This window comes from Nothobranchius furzeri, chromosome 8 (genome assembly GCF_043380555.1).
Source record: "Nothobranchius furzeri strain GRZ-AD chromosome 8, NfurGRZ-RIMD1, whole genome shotgun sequence".
Taxonomy (NCBI): domain Eukaryota; kingdom Metazoa; phylum Chordata; class Actinopteri; order Cyprinodontiformes; family Nothobranchiidae; genus Nothobranchius; species Nothobranchius furzeri.
In genome coordinates, this window is record NC_091748.1 from 50,895,452 (window position 1) to 50,911,929 (window position 16,478).

The 16,478-nt window shown below is 40.8% G+C and overlaps 1 protein-coding gene across 2 annotated transcripts; it reads left to right on the top strand.

The window, feature by feature from the left end:
- Window positions 1-626: 626 nt before the first annotated feature.
- creb3l3a (cAMP responsive element binding protein 3-like 3a) lies at window positions 627-16,209 on the top strand. 2 transcript variants are annotated; one of them, XM_015974388.3, is made up of 10 exons: window positions 627-990; window positions 1,290-1,406; window positions 1,545-1,788; window positions 3,770-3,903; window positions 8,768-8,878; window positions 8,964-9,070; window positions 11,146-11,214; window positions 11,383-11,467; window positions 11,654-11,747; window positions 15,465-16,209. In XM_015974388.3, the coding sequence occupies exons 1-10, from the start codon at window positions 970-972 to the stop codon at window positions 15,779-15,781; spliced, it is 1,299 nt and encodes a 432-aa protein (XP_015829874.3). In that variant the 5' UTR covers window positions 627-969; the 3' UTR covers window positions 15,782-16,209. The 2 variants fall into 2 exon arrangements, with proteins under 2 accessions (XP_015829874.3, XP_015829875.3); XM_015974389.3 differs by having other exon boundaries at window positions 1,548-1,788.
- Window positions 16,210-16,478: the final 269 nt, after the last annotated feature.

Consider the following 16,478-nt stretch of genomic DNA (forward strand, 5'->3'; position numbering starts at 1 on the left):
TGTGTGTGTGTGAGAAGAGTTTGAGGACATGCACGGCAGTGAGAGAACAGGGAACAAATTAATAAAATAATGTGGTTCAGAGTCTCTAAAAGCAACACGGCTCACGCCAGCCTTTATTTATCAGGACACCACGGACTAAACTAAAGATATTCTGGAGGTTTGTTGTTATTTCGGACTCTGGATGCTGGGATTCATGCAACTTTCTTGTAGAATGATGATAAAATGGTTGCTTTGTGTCAATTGTAAACAGGAAAACAACAAATTATATTTATATGATAAAAATAAACCTCATAAACCCAAATACAGTGAAGCTACAAAGGAAGTATAACCTCATATCATTTCCTTTCAGTTACTGCCTCAGATCTGCAGCTATAAACAAAAACAAAAGCTAATATTCTTCTTTTTATTCATCTTTTCCCTTCAGGGGTCGCCACAGCTAACCATCTCTCTCCATTTAGTCCTAAGGGATCAAAATCTAATAAACCCTTACAAGCAATTGCGGAGGCTTGTGTGGACTGGCTTTAAAATAAACCTTGTCTCTCCATGTTTATTTTGTAATGAATACATGTCAAAGGTCAGAGCTATCCGTACGTCAATATTCTATCACAAAAAGGGAAGTCCCAGACTTTGCTCTTTCTGGCGAATCTTCTCTTTTCCCCGGAGACTTCATGTCTTCTGGCTCCATATGGACCAGCTGATGAGGTTAAGGAGTGGCCTTTTCTTTGGTGCCTATTAGATTACTGCTATCTTCTAATTTGGCCAATAACAACAGCGTAAGCAAGTCAGCTGGGTGTGTTGTGTTGGAGTTTCAACTTTGGACCTTTGTGCGAAGGAGCTGAGGAATACAGTAGAGGATCCTTACAAAGAGAGAGAGAAGAGTTTCACAGGAACGGAAAAGCAGCAGAAATAAGGCTGGATATTTTATCTGGATCTCAGTTCTTTGGGGCGGTTCACCCAAACAGGAAAACTATGGAGTTCTACTCAGAACCGGTGAGTTTTATTCTTCAGACCAAATTACTACTGGAGAGGAAACTGGAAAGTCCCAGGGAGCAAAGTTCAGGCTTGATAATAAAAGCAGAAAATGCCTTTTAAAATCAAAAAACTGCATTGAAATATCTATTTTAGATCACCATTTAGTCTGTAAGCATTAGGAATGTGATTTAGTGAAAAATACACTCCTTTCACAAATTAGTGATCATATCTTCAGAGAGGATTGCGTTAAAATGTTCCAACAAAAAGTCAGGATAAAGTTAAATAAAAAAAATCTGATGATGAATCTTTAATTCCAGGGTTGTGACTGCAACGAGCTGCTCGACTGGCTGTTTGATAAAAACGATGGGATTCTTCGTCATGAGGACACAGGAGATCACGGCAACCATCACATCTGGCCATTTCAGGAGCCAAATGTTTGTGAGGCTGTTGCATCTCTAATGAGCTCACATTTTTCAGCAGGAACCTGATTTCCATCCAAATACACTTCCATCACGTTTCTCTCATAATGTCACGGTGGTGGAGTAATGACAGCATGTCGACTTTTCACCCAGCAGATGCTCCAGCCAGCTGAGCAGGCAGGCGATGAATTTCTCAATGCTCTTCTGAGCGGGGGTGACTCAGTGTCTGCCTCGCCGTTGTGGTCTCCGTCTCCCAGTGACAGCGGGATAAGTGACGGCACGCCATCGGACCAGATGGACAGTCCTCAGCGTCCCGAGAGTCCCCCATACACTCCCTGCTTCAGTACAGGACCACAAACCAAGGCAGCCCTGGAGGCCAATGTCACCGTCAATTCCAGTAAGACACAAAACTCCAGAAAAAGACGTGATGAAAAAATATGTCACAGTCGGTTATTAATTTTATTAATAATGGACTTATTTTATTACTGCCTTTACAGACATGATTAAATTAGAATTAATGTCCAAAAGCCTCTCATTAAAATGTATTCCCTTCAAACAAACAGTTCACAAATCAGTTATAAAATGTGTACAGAAAATAAACTTTTGTTTTGTTCTTTTCCCCAAATGAGAAGCAAGCGTGCAGCTTTAGTTTAGTCTGAGATTTGTTTTTCTCTGTGGCATGATGTCATCCCTCTGATTGTCATGTTTGCTTTGAAAGAAGTTAATGACATTTGAGAAATATTTCAACTCCATTTTTTTATTATACACACATCCTCACATCTTTTAATTAACATTTACGGCCATTTCAAAGTGATTTTGATCTAAGAAAATGTTTTAAATTATTACTGCCTTCAAACGAGCTTCATTAACTGCCTCAGTTGCAATAAATTATTTTACATTCAACAAGATTGATGAGCTGTTGGCTAGTCTAAGCAATTCCTTACACCACCATCAACTTGTGAAAACATGGCGATTTTAAAACTCACTAGGAAGAAGCAAGGTGCATCTCTTTGTAATTTGAATTGTTTTAGAGGGAAGCAAAAGGAATACAATGACACTTAAAAATGGGACAGCTTTGATTAATTTATTTATTTCTGTAGTGTTGCATCAAGGAGGAATAACAATTTAAATCTGATGTGACGTTTATGAGATGGGAGCTGTTTAGGATTACAGATTATAGCTGCACGTGTTTGGACTAGTCGTTAGCACATCAGTCCTACATAAGAGCGCATTCTCCTAACTGAGAATGTTCATTAAGGATAAGATATTTTCTATTACTTTTACACCAAAACACAATTTCAAATGAAAAGAAATATCCCTATAAAACCAAAAATAAGCCATAAATAAATATGAACTACCTTCTGGGATTTATTTTATGTAGGTCAACAAATAAAATGTAATAAACTGGACGAAGGAGGTGTAATAACACGCCATTTAAAATATTACTCAGTCGTTGTTGCTTGGCTTTTCATATAAGGCAAAGCATGTTGTTTCTAATTTAGGTGTTAAGATTAGTTCTCAGCTTAATTTTGATGTTCAAGTCAATCATTTGGTTCGGGTTTATGTTTTTTTCACCTAAGGAAGCTTGCAAAGGTTAAATCCTTTTTGACTCGGAATGAATTCGAGAAGCTTATCCATGCATTTATAACATCTCGTTTAGACTACTGCTATAGTCTTTTCTTGGGTATTAATCATGGATATATTGCTAGGCTGCAGCTGGTTCAGAATGCTGCAGCTTGTCTCCTGACTGGCACATGTAGGTTTGATCATATTACTCCTGTTCTTGCCTCTCTGCATCGGATCCCAGTTAAGTTCCGTGTGCAGTTTAAGATTTTGGTTTTAGCTTACAAATGTTAGAATGGACTTGCTCCTAGTTATTTATCTGAACTCCTCGTGTCATAATGTAGGTCCCATCTCGTGGATTGCGTTAGGCTGACCAGCATAGGTTGAGTGTGCCTAGGGCAAGGCTACAGAAAAGAGGTTTTAGCTCTTTCTCTGTGGCAGCACCGACTCTGTGGAATATGTTGCCTATCTCCATTAGGCAGGCGTCATCTGTTGCCATTTTTCAAAAAGCTACTTTTTTTATAATTTCTTATGCCTGATTATTTATGTATTGTTTTGTATGTTTTATTGTGTTTTTACTTGACTGCTTTTATGTTTTAATGTTTTTATATGTCTATGTTCAGCACTTTGGGCAACATTGTTGTATTTAAATGTGCTTTACAAATAAACATGATTTGATTTTATATTCATCTTCTCAAAATAATTCATATTGTGAATTTTCAAGACTCAAATCCTAAATTTTGTTTTGCCCAGCAACATTTGCCACTTACAAGTGGCAGGCTCAGTGTGTGTTTAAATGTTCTGTGTGTGTTTAGGTTGCTGGGAGATCGGCTTCCCTGTGGCCAACACCAGAATTACACAGTATCCTTCAGATGTGCACAGACCCCCACTGTCTTCTGGCTTTCCAATGACCGTCAAAGATCTGCTTCTGTCTGGAACATCAGAGCTGGTGAGTGTGTCCCCGTTGAGCAGTTGTGTCTCGTGAGTGTTTTCTGGCTCAATGCAGATTCGAGACACATTGTTGTTGAGTTTTGTTAGTGTCTGATTGTGAGTGTGTGCTTTGATTTTCCCACGGAATGGCCTTTGGAATGCAAATAAATTCTAATTTTAGAAAGTTCTGTTGAATATGCAGCAAATGTAGATAAATTTTACAAGAGGGCGTATTCACAGAAGATCTAGATGAATATTCTGTTGATGCTGAACCTATTCTTGAACAGCTCCATTATTTATTCACTCATTTTAGATTTTTTTTTAAAGTTTGACCGCATTAAATTGAGGATACCTTTCAACTATTAATATCAATCTTATTTTAGAGAAAACATCTCTCTCTCTAATGTATTAAAAACTAAAGAATAAAGATCCAACTCACAAAGAAAACGTTGCTATCATTGAGTAAAGTTCTGCGGGAGCAGAATGACACTGTGGTACATTTCAATCTCATTGGTTTTCATCTCACTCGAAGTATTGATTTCATCTTCCAGTTTAATAAGATGAAGGAGAGAGTGACAGAATCCAGCGTAGATTCACATACCGTAATTGCTTTGAAGTGGCCATGAAACGAGGGTGATGAATGTGGTCTGATAGTCTACATTCATTAAACTACTTCCTGAGAGCCTCCAGCAGGAAAAAGAAACAGGGTTAGGTGTTGCAGACAGTTGGCAGACAGAAGACATAATCAGAAATTGTAATTATACATATACATATATATATGTGTGTGTGTGTGTGTGTGTGTGTGTGTGTGTGTGTGTGTGTGTGTGTGTGTGTGTGTGTGTGTGTGTGTGCGTGTGTGTGTGTGTGTGTGTGTGTGTGTGTGTGTGTGTGTGTGTGTGTGTGTGTGTGTGTGTGTGTGTGTAGTGTGTCTGTCTATGCATACTGAATAAAATTACTGAAATAAATAAACTTCTTCATGATATTTTAATTTTATGACCAGCAGCTGTAGCGCATGTGTTATTGGTGAATCATTAATGGACATGGAACATTGTAAAGGTTGTGTACAAAACTGAATACAAGATGGTAGCAGAGCACTACTAATAAAGAGGTGTAGTGTAGAGTTCATGATAAGTTCTGCTGAGGGTTACAAGATGAATGGTGAGTATATACCTCCTGCTGGATGATCTGCTCTGTTATTTTAATCAGACCTGTAAGGACATTATGGACACCATTGTGCCTCTTCGCCCAAAAAAGGCAACTCATGGTGCTAATGTGTGGTCTACTGAATGCACCATGGCTGTAAGAAGGGAATGCAGGTGGTGTGAAAGAAAGTGGAAAAAGGATAAACTGCATGTATATTTAATGGCCCTTAGAGAAAGTTGGAAATCTTATCAGGAAATTGTTAAATCCGCAAAGACTGCCTATTATTCCAACCTTGTGCATGCTAATGCCAACAAACCACGGGTTTTGTATGCAGCTATAAACTCTGTGCTGAATGTGGAAAATTATTCACCAGCCTCTGACTCTGTGTGTAACAGTTTTCTTCCATTTTTTATCGACAAGGTGTCGATGCTGTGAGACACCCTGCCTATATCTAGTGTGTTAAGCTCCTCTACGTCTTTTGAGGAATAGCTGGTCTCGTTTCATCCAGTATCACTTGCGGAGTTCACCAGTTTTTTAAAAGAGGCTAAACCTAGTAGGTCACCAGAAGATATTTTACCCCCGCGTTTGTTTATGGAAGTTTTTCAAACTGTTGCACCACTGATTTTGCACATAATCAACTACAGTTTGGCTTCTGGTTTTGTACCGACAGATTTTAGAAAAGCAGTTATTCACCCACTTTTAAAAAACCTGGGATGGATGCTTCATTACCAGTGAATTATAGGCAAATCTCCAAACTCCGTTTTTGGGGTAAGATGCTTGAAAAATGTTTCTATACTCAACTAATGGACTTCTTTAAGGACTTTGATATTTTAGAGACCCTCCAATCAGGTTTTAAAACGTTGCATAGTACCGAAACTGCCCTAATCAAGGTCTTTAATGATATTCTTCTAGCAACAGATGGTGGCAGTCCAGTGCTGTTGGTCCTATTGGATCTCACTGCAGCTTTCGATACCGTAGACCACAAAGTGTTGCTCCATTGCCTTGAACATTATGTAGGAATTTCTGGGCAAGCCCTAAATTGGTTTAGATCTTATTTACGTGACAGGATGGTTTGTGTGAGGATAGGTGGTTTCTCATCGGGCTTCTCATATCTGCCTTGGGGGATACCGCAGGGTTCAATACAGGGACCCTTGCTGTTTTCCATTTATATTCTCTCATTGGGTGACATTCTACGAAAGTTTGGAATTGGATTTCATCTCTTTGCCAATGACTGCCAATTGTACTTACTTCTAGATGGTGACCACACGATACTTTTTTTTTTGATTGATTGGCAGAAATTAAGATATGGTTGGCAGAAAACTTCCATACCAGAGGAGCGTGAGTTTGGTCCGCATAGCCGGTAGTAAGTCGGACCTGTTCCCGGTGAGGGTTGGACTCCGCCAGGGCTGCCCTTTGTCACCGGTTCTGTTCATTACCTTTATGGACAGAATTTCTAGGTGCAGCCGTGGTGTGGAGTGCGTCGAGTTTGGTGGCAGGAGAATCTCATCTCTGCTTTTTGCGGATGATGTGGTCCTCCTAGCTTCATCCAGCTCTGACCTTCAGCTCTTGCTGGGTATGCTCGCAGCCGAGTGTGAAGCAGCTGGGATGAGGATCAGCACCTCCAAATCTGAGACCATGGTTCTTGACCGGAAAAGGGTGGCTTGCCAACTCCGGGTCGGGGGAGACGTCCTACCTCAAGTGGAGGAGTTTAAGTATCTCTGGGTCTTGTTCACGAGTGAGGGTAGGAGGGATCGGGAGATCAACAGGCAGATTGGTTCAGCGTCTGCAGTGATGTGGAAGCTGAGCCGATCTGTCGTGGTGAAGAGGGAGCTGAGCCAGAAAGCCAGGCTCTCGATTTCCCGGTCGATGTACGTCCCAATCCTCACCTATGGTCATGAGCTTTGGGTAATGACTGAAAGAACAAGATCACGGATACAAGCGGCCGAAATGAGTTTCCTCCGTAGGGTGGCCAGGCTCAGCCTTAGGGTGAGGAGCTCAGACATTCGGGAGGGACTCAGAATAGAACCGCTGCTCCTCCGGATCGAAAGGAGTCAGTTGAGGTGCTTTGGGCATCTGGTCAGGATGCCCCATGGGCGCCTCCCCGGGGAGGTGTTTCTGACATGTCCTGCCGGCAGGAGGCCCCCGGGTCGACCCAGGACACGTTGGAGAGGTTACATCTCCAATCTGGTCTGGGAACGCCTTGGGGTCCTGCCGGAGGAGCTGGTGGAGGTGGCCGGGGTGAGGATGGTCTGGAGCTCCCTAGGTGGGATGCTGCCCCCGCGACCCGGACCCGGATAAGCGGAGGAAGACGACGACGACGACGAGGAGAAAATTTCCTGTGTCTCAATGGAAAAAAACAGAGGCACTGTTGTTTGGACCAAGTGGACATTTTTATTTTTCCAATGTAGACTGCGGTGAACTGAACTCCTATCTGGGTGTTTTAGCAGTCAACCTTGGCGTGAAGATGGACAGTGCATTCTGCATGGATGCTGATGTGGGTACTGTAGTATCCTCTTCATTTTACCATTTGAGACGTTTGGCTAAAGTAAAGCCATTTTTATCTAGACGTGACCTTGAGACTGTTGTTCATGCTTTTATTACCTCATGACTCGACTATTGCTATTCCGTTTCATTTGGTGTAAGTAAGGGTACTGTAACCCGATTGCAGCTTGTCCAGAATGCTGCAGCTAGATTCTTGGACGGCAAAAGAAAGCATGAACACGTGGCATCAATGTTGGCTGCTCTCCACTGGTTACCTGTTGATTTTAGAATTAATTTTGAACTTATTTTAATAGTGTTTAAGGCGCTGAATGGTGTGGCTCCAGCCTATTTGGCGGAGTTGCTGTAGCCATATGCTCCGGCCTGGTCACTCCGCTCTGAGAACCTGCTGCTGCTTGTGGCTCCTAAGGCTAGGTTAAAGTTAAGACAGGGCGCTCTCTGTTTCGGATCCGAAACTGTGGAATGAACTGCCCCTAACTATTAGGGACTCTCCATCAGTAGCAGTTTTTTTTTTATTTTAATGACGCTGAAAACCTACTTTTATTATCTGGCTTTTAATTCTGTGGGTTAGCAATTATAAATGTTTCATATTTTGTAATTCTCATTTGTGGTTTTAATTATGTCTGTGGCACTATATGTTTTATTGTTTTACTCTTTTGTTGTACAGCACCTTGGTGGCATGCTCATGACTGTAAGGTGCTTTATGAATAAAGGCTGAGTTGAGTTGAGTTGAGTTGAGTTGAGTTGAGTTGAGTTGAATAATAAAGTTCTTATGGAAAGGTACTGCCCACCTGCTTTCTACCAACTAGAAAACATAATGGTATAAAAGTTATTTTTTCTTTCTCTTTTTCATGATGGGCGATTTTTCAGGATTCATTTAGTTGTAGTTTAGTTGTCTGCAGTCTTGTTAGAGGTGCAGCCTGTTGACATTTACTGTATTGATGTATGGGGCATAAATTGTGATGCAAAACTTTTCTAGCTCGGGCTCAAAGATGTAAATTTGTAACGCATAATTTTTTTCTAATTAATTCACCATAATTATGTGCAAAATTCCCACCCCTAATGTGTGTGTGTGTGTGTGTGTGCGTGCGTGCGTGTGTGTGTGTGTGTGTGTGTGTGTGTGTGTGTGTGTGTGTGTGTGTGTGTGTGTGTGTGTGTGTGTGTGTGTGTGTGTGTGTGTGTGTGTGTGTGTGTGTGTGCGTGTGTGTGTGTGTGTGTGTGTGTTCATATGTTACCAACAGCCCCAGCAGCAATCCCTGAAGTCCATCCAGGAACTGATTCTTAACGAGGATGAGAAGAAGCTTTTAGCAAAGGAGGGGGTCAGCCTGCCCAACCAGCTACCCCTTACGAAGGTTAATTGCTCTCAGTAGCTCAGCTCTGCAAAATGATTTTGATTTCAGTGCTGAAAAGGTAAATGTTTACTTTTCCATTGATCAGCATGAAGAGAGAATCCTGAAGAAGATTCGCAGAAAGATTCGCAACAAGCAGTCAGCCCAGGAAAGCAGGAAGAAGAAGAAGGAGTACATCGATGGGCTGGAGACTCGGTGAGTTGGTAAACCACAGAAAAACCCTAAACTGACATTTGTGAGCCACCTGGTCAAACACATCATGTTTGCTTCTGTTTTTTGGTAAACAATTCTAAATCTGGGACAGCAGTGACGCCTTTGTAACACTTGGCAAAAGCTTTCAAAACGACGTTTAAGCTTAGTGCAATGAGAAAAAGTATTGAACCAAAGCACTTCCTGTTGGCTTGTTTTCAGGCTGTAAAACATGGAAGCAGGTTTGGACCAATCACAGGTAGCTACCATCCAGATCAACTGAAGAGGGGCTTAAGGATGCTTATAGCAGGAGAGGTATCAGGGCGTAGAGTGATGTGATGTTCAGCAGTTCAGGATTTTTATTTGGTACACTAAAAATGAAATGGCAAATCCAGCTTCTCTCTTGTAGTAAGAAAGGGCTTTTTTACATATTGACTCAGGATTTTTGTAAAATTGTTTGTTTTCTTATTACTTGTGCACAACTGAACTTATTTCACCTAAAGAGGACGTTGTTGTTTAACTATAATATTTTATTTTGTTGATCTCTGATGTGTTTTTTATTTTAACAGAAATTATTATGCAAAACACACCTTTTGCATGATTTAATTCTTCCATGTGGGTCATTTCAGACATGGAAACCTACCCATCCATCTGTTCCATGTCAGTGTTTGGTTTGAGGAATTATGTGCCAAAAACAAGTAAATTAGCATAGAATCGCCTCTCACATGCAAGAGAGTGCTGCTGCTGTAGGAGCAGAGGCTCCACTCTGAGTCCTTCCTGGATATCGGAGCTTGTCAGCTTATAGCAGCCTGAGTGAGGGATGGGTGGGCATGGCCAGCTCTAGCTTGTAAGGAGACAGAGCCCTGAAACGGCTCATTCTGGAAGGTACTGAAACTGTCACAAATTTAACTGCTGAAATTGCATCACTTGAGAGGGATTTTCACCAAACAACTTCACAAACATGTTTTGTACCAACCATAGAACTATTATAAAATAAGGAAATTTGTCATAAGGTGCACACAAAATAAAAAATATATTTTAAGTAAAATTTTTACTTATTTGTGTTGAATATGTCAGCCTTTCTATATTTAAATTTGAATTAAATATTTAAAAACAGAATGGTTTTTAAATGTCAGTAATGGCCTACCTATTGAAAAGAGTGGAAATTAAACAAATCACACAAAAATGCTCAGATCTAACGGGGTAGAGCATTTCAATTCTATTTTAGAATCAAATGCTTAACAATAAACTGTTTTGTGGTTTGTGAAAGCACTTATGTTTTTTCGTCAAACTGAATCATCATCATCCATTTGCCAATTCACGTCAACAATTTCTCATATTAATCCGTAAAAGTGTCAGGGCAGCTGGAGTCATGCAGGATTTATGATTGTATTATTAGTCTTGAATAATTGAAGTCAAGATGCATTAATTTTTTCATCAGTCTGATCTTGTGTTTGAAAATAGGCTTTGAGAAAATGATTTAAGTCTTTAACTGGCAGGTCAACAACTTGGTCAATCATATTTTAGTCCCTTCATCTAATAGAAACATGCACTGAATGACTAAACTAACTACAGTATATGAATATCCTAATAAAAGGTAAAACATTAGTATACACCATTATTATTATTATTATTATTATTATTATTAGTAGTAGTAGTAGTAGTAGTAGTAGTAGTAGTAGTAGTAGTATCTCAATATCAATATTATTTTCTATGCTTCGTTTACAATACATTAAAACCCCCATTACCCCAATCAAATAAAAAAGACTGCATGTAATTATATAAAAGCTGAATGATGTCCTGAGGGTTGAGTAAACTGTTGTTTTCTTACTTTTGAAAAATTATTTTAAGCGTCAACATCTGTAAAATTAATTTAGGACGGATGGTAGACCCAAAATTATGCTGCAATTAGTTATCCTGGAACAGTTTGTCAATAAGTGGCTGAATACTGAAAATTACCTAAATGAATTTTTTATTCCCTTTTTGATTCAAAGATGAAGAAATATTGTGATTATTTGTTTTTCTAATTCTTCTTGGGGATCTCATCTTTTACTAATCCTGTAGTGTCGTCCTCTTTTAAGGATGGCTGCATGCAACACTCACAACCAAGAGCTGCAGAGAAAAGTGTCCCAGCTGGAAAAATGCAACATGTGAGTGTCTTGATAGAACTGAACTGTTCCAGTCATTCCTTTATCTTCTGATGGTGTAGTAATGTGTAATGATCTTTTCAGAAGCTACCTTTGCCAATTAGATTTTTCTTTTTCTTCTCACATATCCTCGTTATCCCTCCCTGTTATCTTTTTCATTCCTCTCTGCAGGTCACTAATGGAGCAGCTGCGCAGGCTGCAAGCTATGGTTATGAATTCATCAAACAAGCCAGTTCAGACTGGAACATGTGTACTGGTAAGGATGATATAGGCTGGAAAAAAGATTTTATTTTTTATTTTTGAAAAAAGCTGCATCAACCACAAAGAAAGAGCAATTTATTTGTTGGCAATAGCTGCAAAAATACTTTCTTTTTATTGTCAAAAGCAAGGAAACGCAGATTCTTTTTGTTTAACACAATGTTACCTTCATGTTATGCTCTAGGTGCTCCTGCTGTCCTTCTCCCTAATCCTGTTTCCCAGTCTCAAGCCTTTCTCGGACACTGAGGTCAGCCAAGGAGACTTCAGTCCAGTCAGAAGTGAGTAACCTTCCACGGCCGTAGCTCAGTGGGGCTGTGTGCAAAGTAATCCAGCACATTTCTGTCACAGCAGCAAAAATGGTTAGAAATGAAGGATCAGTTGATGCTGCAAAGGATTTTATCCACAGAGCCTTGCAGCCAGTTTCATATGTCTGGGAATTAGGCTAAAGAATTAAGAAGGGAAATTTCTCTGAAATAACTAGTGATAAAATTTAGACTGGCAAGTCATCCTATATGTGTAAATATATAAACTGGCCACACCCTAAAGACAGAGGTAGGGGCAGAATCTACGGTTGTCTTTAAAACGGTGTCTGCGTGCAATTGGACAGCGCTAGGACCAATCCTAGTAGCAAACACTGTGGTGTATTCATCGCTGTGGAAATAACTCAACAAGCAAGTCCAACTTACACCATTGAAGAAGAACAAGAAGAAAAAGCAAATAGATTATTTTTCCAAATTAAAGACTTGAGTACCTCTATTTGCTCATGTCTCAAAAAAAAAACTCAAATCTAAATCGCCCAAAGTTGATGGCAAAGCTGTTTTAAATGATCTCTCCTGAGCTGACACCATCTTTGTAATTTATCCATCCCAGCTCTGGTGCTAAGCCTGCCCAATGTCTCTACAGACTGCACTGTGATTGAACAGACCTAAAGCTGTTCAGGCCAATGGTAGACCTGCTGAGGCTACATTGGAGCGTAGACAGCCAGCCTAGTGAACTAGACCAAACTCTTGCTTCACAAAGTTTGGTCTAGGAACGATCCATTGGAGCCTCCTAGCAGCATTCTGGTGGACCAATCACAGTTCTCTAGCACTGTTATCAGTCCACAATGGAAGGCCAATTACAGCGCTCTATTGGCTTTGTGGGCCAATCAAGGCACTTTATTGGTTTGGTGGGCAGGAAGAGGCAAAGGAGTGGAACAAGACGGAAACAGCTCACCTGAAATGGCTTTTACATCAATTTTGGACAGTTTGGACAATTGGGACTTGGGCTTAAACTAGATTTCTAGGCTAGATAAAATTTTCATCATCATCTTAATATCAAGTGTATTGAAACCCAATTTTTTCATTTTCAATTTTTTCAAAAATATATTTTCATACTGGTCTTTTTGTTTCTTTTTAGTGTGTGTTTTATGTGCCACAAGCCATGATCACAAACGGGCTCAGACACATTAAGAAGGTCTTACGTGTGTTCTTAAAAATAACTACAGCATGGAACATTAAGAAGGATTCACACATTTAGAAAGTAGGGTTTTCATGGCCTTAAGTGGGCAAAAATAAATTAGAAATAAATAGTAAAATGTGTCAGCGTTGTATTTAAAGGTTGAATATGGAACAGTTTACTAAAAAGCTATATTTAAATACCTCCACAGATCATTTAGAGGTGTGCAGAATGAAGGTACAGTGTTTCCTGTAAAATCTACATTTGAATTTTAAATAAATGAAATATTTATTTTGACGGGCACAACACTGGGTTTATGTTTACAACTACCAGCCAATAGAGGGCACCATTGTGGGTTGCTAAACTGTGGCACTGTGGAAAATTGCGGACTTGGCAAGTCAAGCAGCTGCTGCTGAGCCCAGAAGATGACGTTATCCTACTCAGGAGTGACCATAAAAGATTAAAACCAGAGTTGGTTTAGGTGAAGCCTACAAACAGATGGACCTGGTATCCCGATGGCTGGAAACCTTGTTCTCTTGTTGCCACTACAATGTCTACCCACTAGATGTAGCTTTGGTGTTTATGTTCCATGTTCAACTTTTAGTGAGATTTCAGAAATGTTTTCATAAAAAATAGTATTTTCTGTCATATTCTGAGGAAGGTGTCTAACCCAAGACATGCAGAATAGACCCAGGAGATGGTACAATGAAAAATAAAAAAAAAATATGTGGGGATAACGGTAACCGAGGACGCACTGGGAATTCCAGTGGACAGGGGAAACGGGAAATGCAACGTCTGGAGGGGAGAGCAGATTAGAGGTGAGTCCTGAGAACTTTTAGGCCCTGTCCACACGTAGCCGGGGATCTGCCAAAGCGTAGATATTTTTCTACGTTTTGGCCTGTCATCCACACGAAAACTGAGTTTTTTCACAAGAAAACGGATCTTTTTAAAATCTCCGGCCAAGTGAAGATCTGCGTTTTCTCCGTTTTGGGTGTCTGCGTGTGGACGGACATAACCGTAGTTTTAAGGTCCGCAACGTCACTTTTCGCGACAAAAAAATGCTGACATCACGTGTGCGACCTGTGTTTACACTAGCCGACAGCATGGATGCTCTCAGAGCTGCGCTCGCTTTATCAATTGTCCAAGCGCTTTTTGCTTGTTTGTTTTTGCAAGCGGAATTACTGCTCCTTGTGGAAGACCACAGACGAAGGACGAGGTTAAGAACGGGGGAAGTACTGCCGTCTACAGGTCTGGCATGTCCTTAACAACGTATTTATCCGGGTACGTGTGGACAGTTTTTTTTTAAACGAGGTGGTGTGGATGCAAGTTTTTGGAGGGGCGGATATTCGTTTTAAAAAAAAACCCGGCTACGTGTGGACTAGGCCTGAGTCCAACAGATAGAGTGAGGGGATTTAATGGGGTAAAATTAGTTCAGCGAGTGAGGGGATGGGTAATGAGCCGGGGGGTATCCAGGCGAGCGGTTCTAGAGCTGGAGAGGGAGCGGGTAGTCGTTGGAGAGCGGGTTGGTCAGAAGTGAATGGATGATGTGGCATGTGAGAACAGCAGAGTCCTATTGAACATGGTGAGGGAATAATCCAGAGACGAGGAGAACCTGAGGTCGGAGATCCAAGAGACGTAAAGTCACAAAGGTCCCAGGAAAAGGTACAAGTAATAATGTTTACAAAAAACCAACAGCCAAGTACGAGCGTTGGAAACTACCAGTCAGTAGCAATCATCCGGCGTCGAATAGTGTCACCTTCCTCCTTAAGAAGCCAACCCGCTGATTAGCTGATCAGGTGCAGCTGCTGCTCCTTCTCCTGCAAGACACAACTCAGAGAGCTCATGTAGAGAGACGAGTACTCGCCCCCGGGCTCATGACATTTTCTGGTGTTACTGGTGACTCTGGTGATTTTACTAGTGTCGTAGTCAAAACCACTTTATCTGAGACCAAGACATTACTGAGCTCAGAGAGAACCAGACCGAGACTATAAGGAAAATTATACTAAAACAAAAAAATTATGTTTTATTAATCAGTGTTACAGCATTAGTTACATTCACACGGTCATTCCTGAAAATTTGATAAAGACATCAATCAGGGACTTCTAGCAACTTTTAGAACAGCCACGTTTTGTTTTCCTCTCTGAGGAGTTGGCAGCACTCGCTTTTGTGTAAGTTGTGTCTATAGCCTGGGGTTAGGATGAATGAAGGCAATAAGAGATCTCTGTTTTAAGAGCTCGTAGTCTCTCGTGTCTCAAACCTGATAGACCATTGAAAAAGACGAGAATCTCAAATGATCAACCTTGATTTTCCTGCCTGATTTCTGTGTCCCTTTGGAAAAGAAAAAGTCCCTTAAACAGCGGGGATGTGGTGTGTTAGACAGGGGCTATACAAGTTTTAAGAAGTTTTAAAGCCTTTGATGTGTTCAGGATTAGGTTCCACATGCAAACACACACACTCATGCTTGTGTGGCAGGGTCCAAGCTGAGGAAGGTGTAATAATAGCTGAGCTCCATTCAGTGCCCAAAAAGGCTTAACTCTATTCACTGTCTTCTCCCTCAGTTCAGTCACGGTCCCTGCAGAACCTCCAGGCTTCCCGCGTGCTGCATGCCTTCGACTCCCAGTTCTACCCCGAGGATGAGTCGGAGCCTCTGCACCAGCATTCCCCCGGAGAGCAGGGATTGGAGGATTTTACTAGGCTGATGGTGGAGCTGGCAGTAAAACAAGAGCAGACCAGTTTGGAGTCCGTGTCTCTGAACAGCAGTCAGGAGGATGGCAGCAGTCATTTCCATGTAGACCCAATTACCGGTCACATAGCCACCGTGACTCTGAATCCCCACCGCTCTGCCGGGCTACGGCCACATGCTGATGACATGTAACACACATGAAGAAAAGAGACCCACATAAATCTGTCTTACTAGATGTACTGTCAGGAACTGATGTTTACACACACAGGGGAATTAAACTTTGATCCTTCCTGTTTTATTAGATATTCAACCTTTGGGTCTTTTCTTGTTTTTCTTACAGTTTTTTTATTAAAATGTGAGTTTTAATCTTATACAGAAATCACGAGAATCAGTCATGGTTTTTTTTCCAACTGTCTTTGATAAGACTTCAGTGTGAATTAGTTTTCTAATCCATCTCAAAATGAGCGAATGGAGTTGTATCCTTCCGATTTAGGTCATTTTAGAAAGTAAAAGTTTATTTTGCTTGTAAGGAATTGTTTAGATTAGGTGAGAGATAAAAATCAGAACTCTGTTTTGATGTTTTTGATCTTTAATAATTAAAGAGCCACTTTGACCCCAAAGTATGGTGCCTTTTTTGATAGTTCTGCATGAAAGATCCAATTTCCACACAGGCAGGAGGAAGATAGCGGGACAGAAAACTGGGTTAAAGGTGGCACGGATGACCTGTTATCTCACGAATCAGACTTCGTACTCAGTCACTGACATGTTGACATATTTACTTGTTGGAGGAAGCTTGTTTCCAAGGCATTCACACATCATCGGGCTTGTCTTTGCTGACCACACATCGATGGGATGAAAGTGTTCTTACCCTTGCTGTCCATCCGACTCT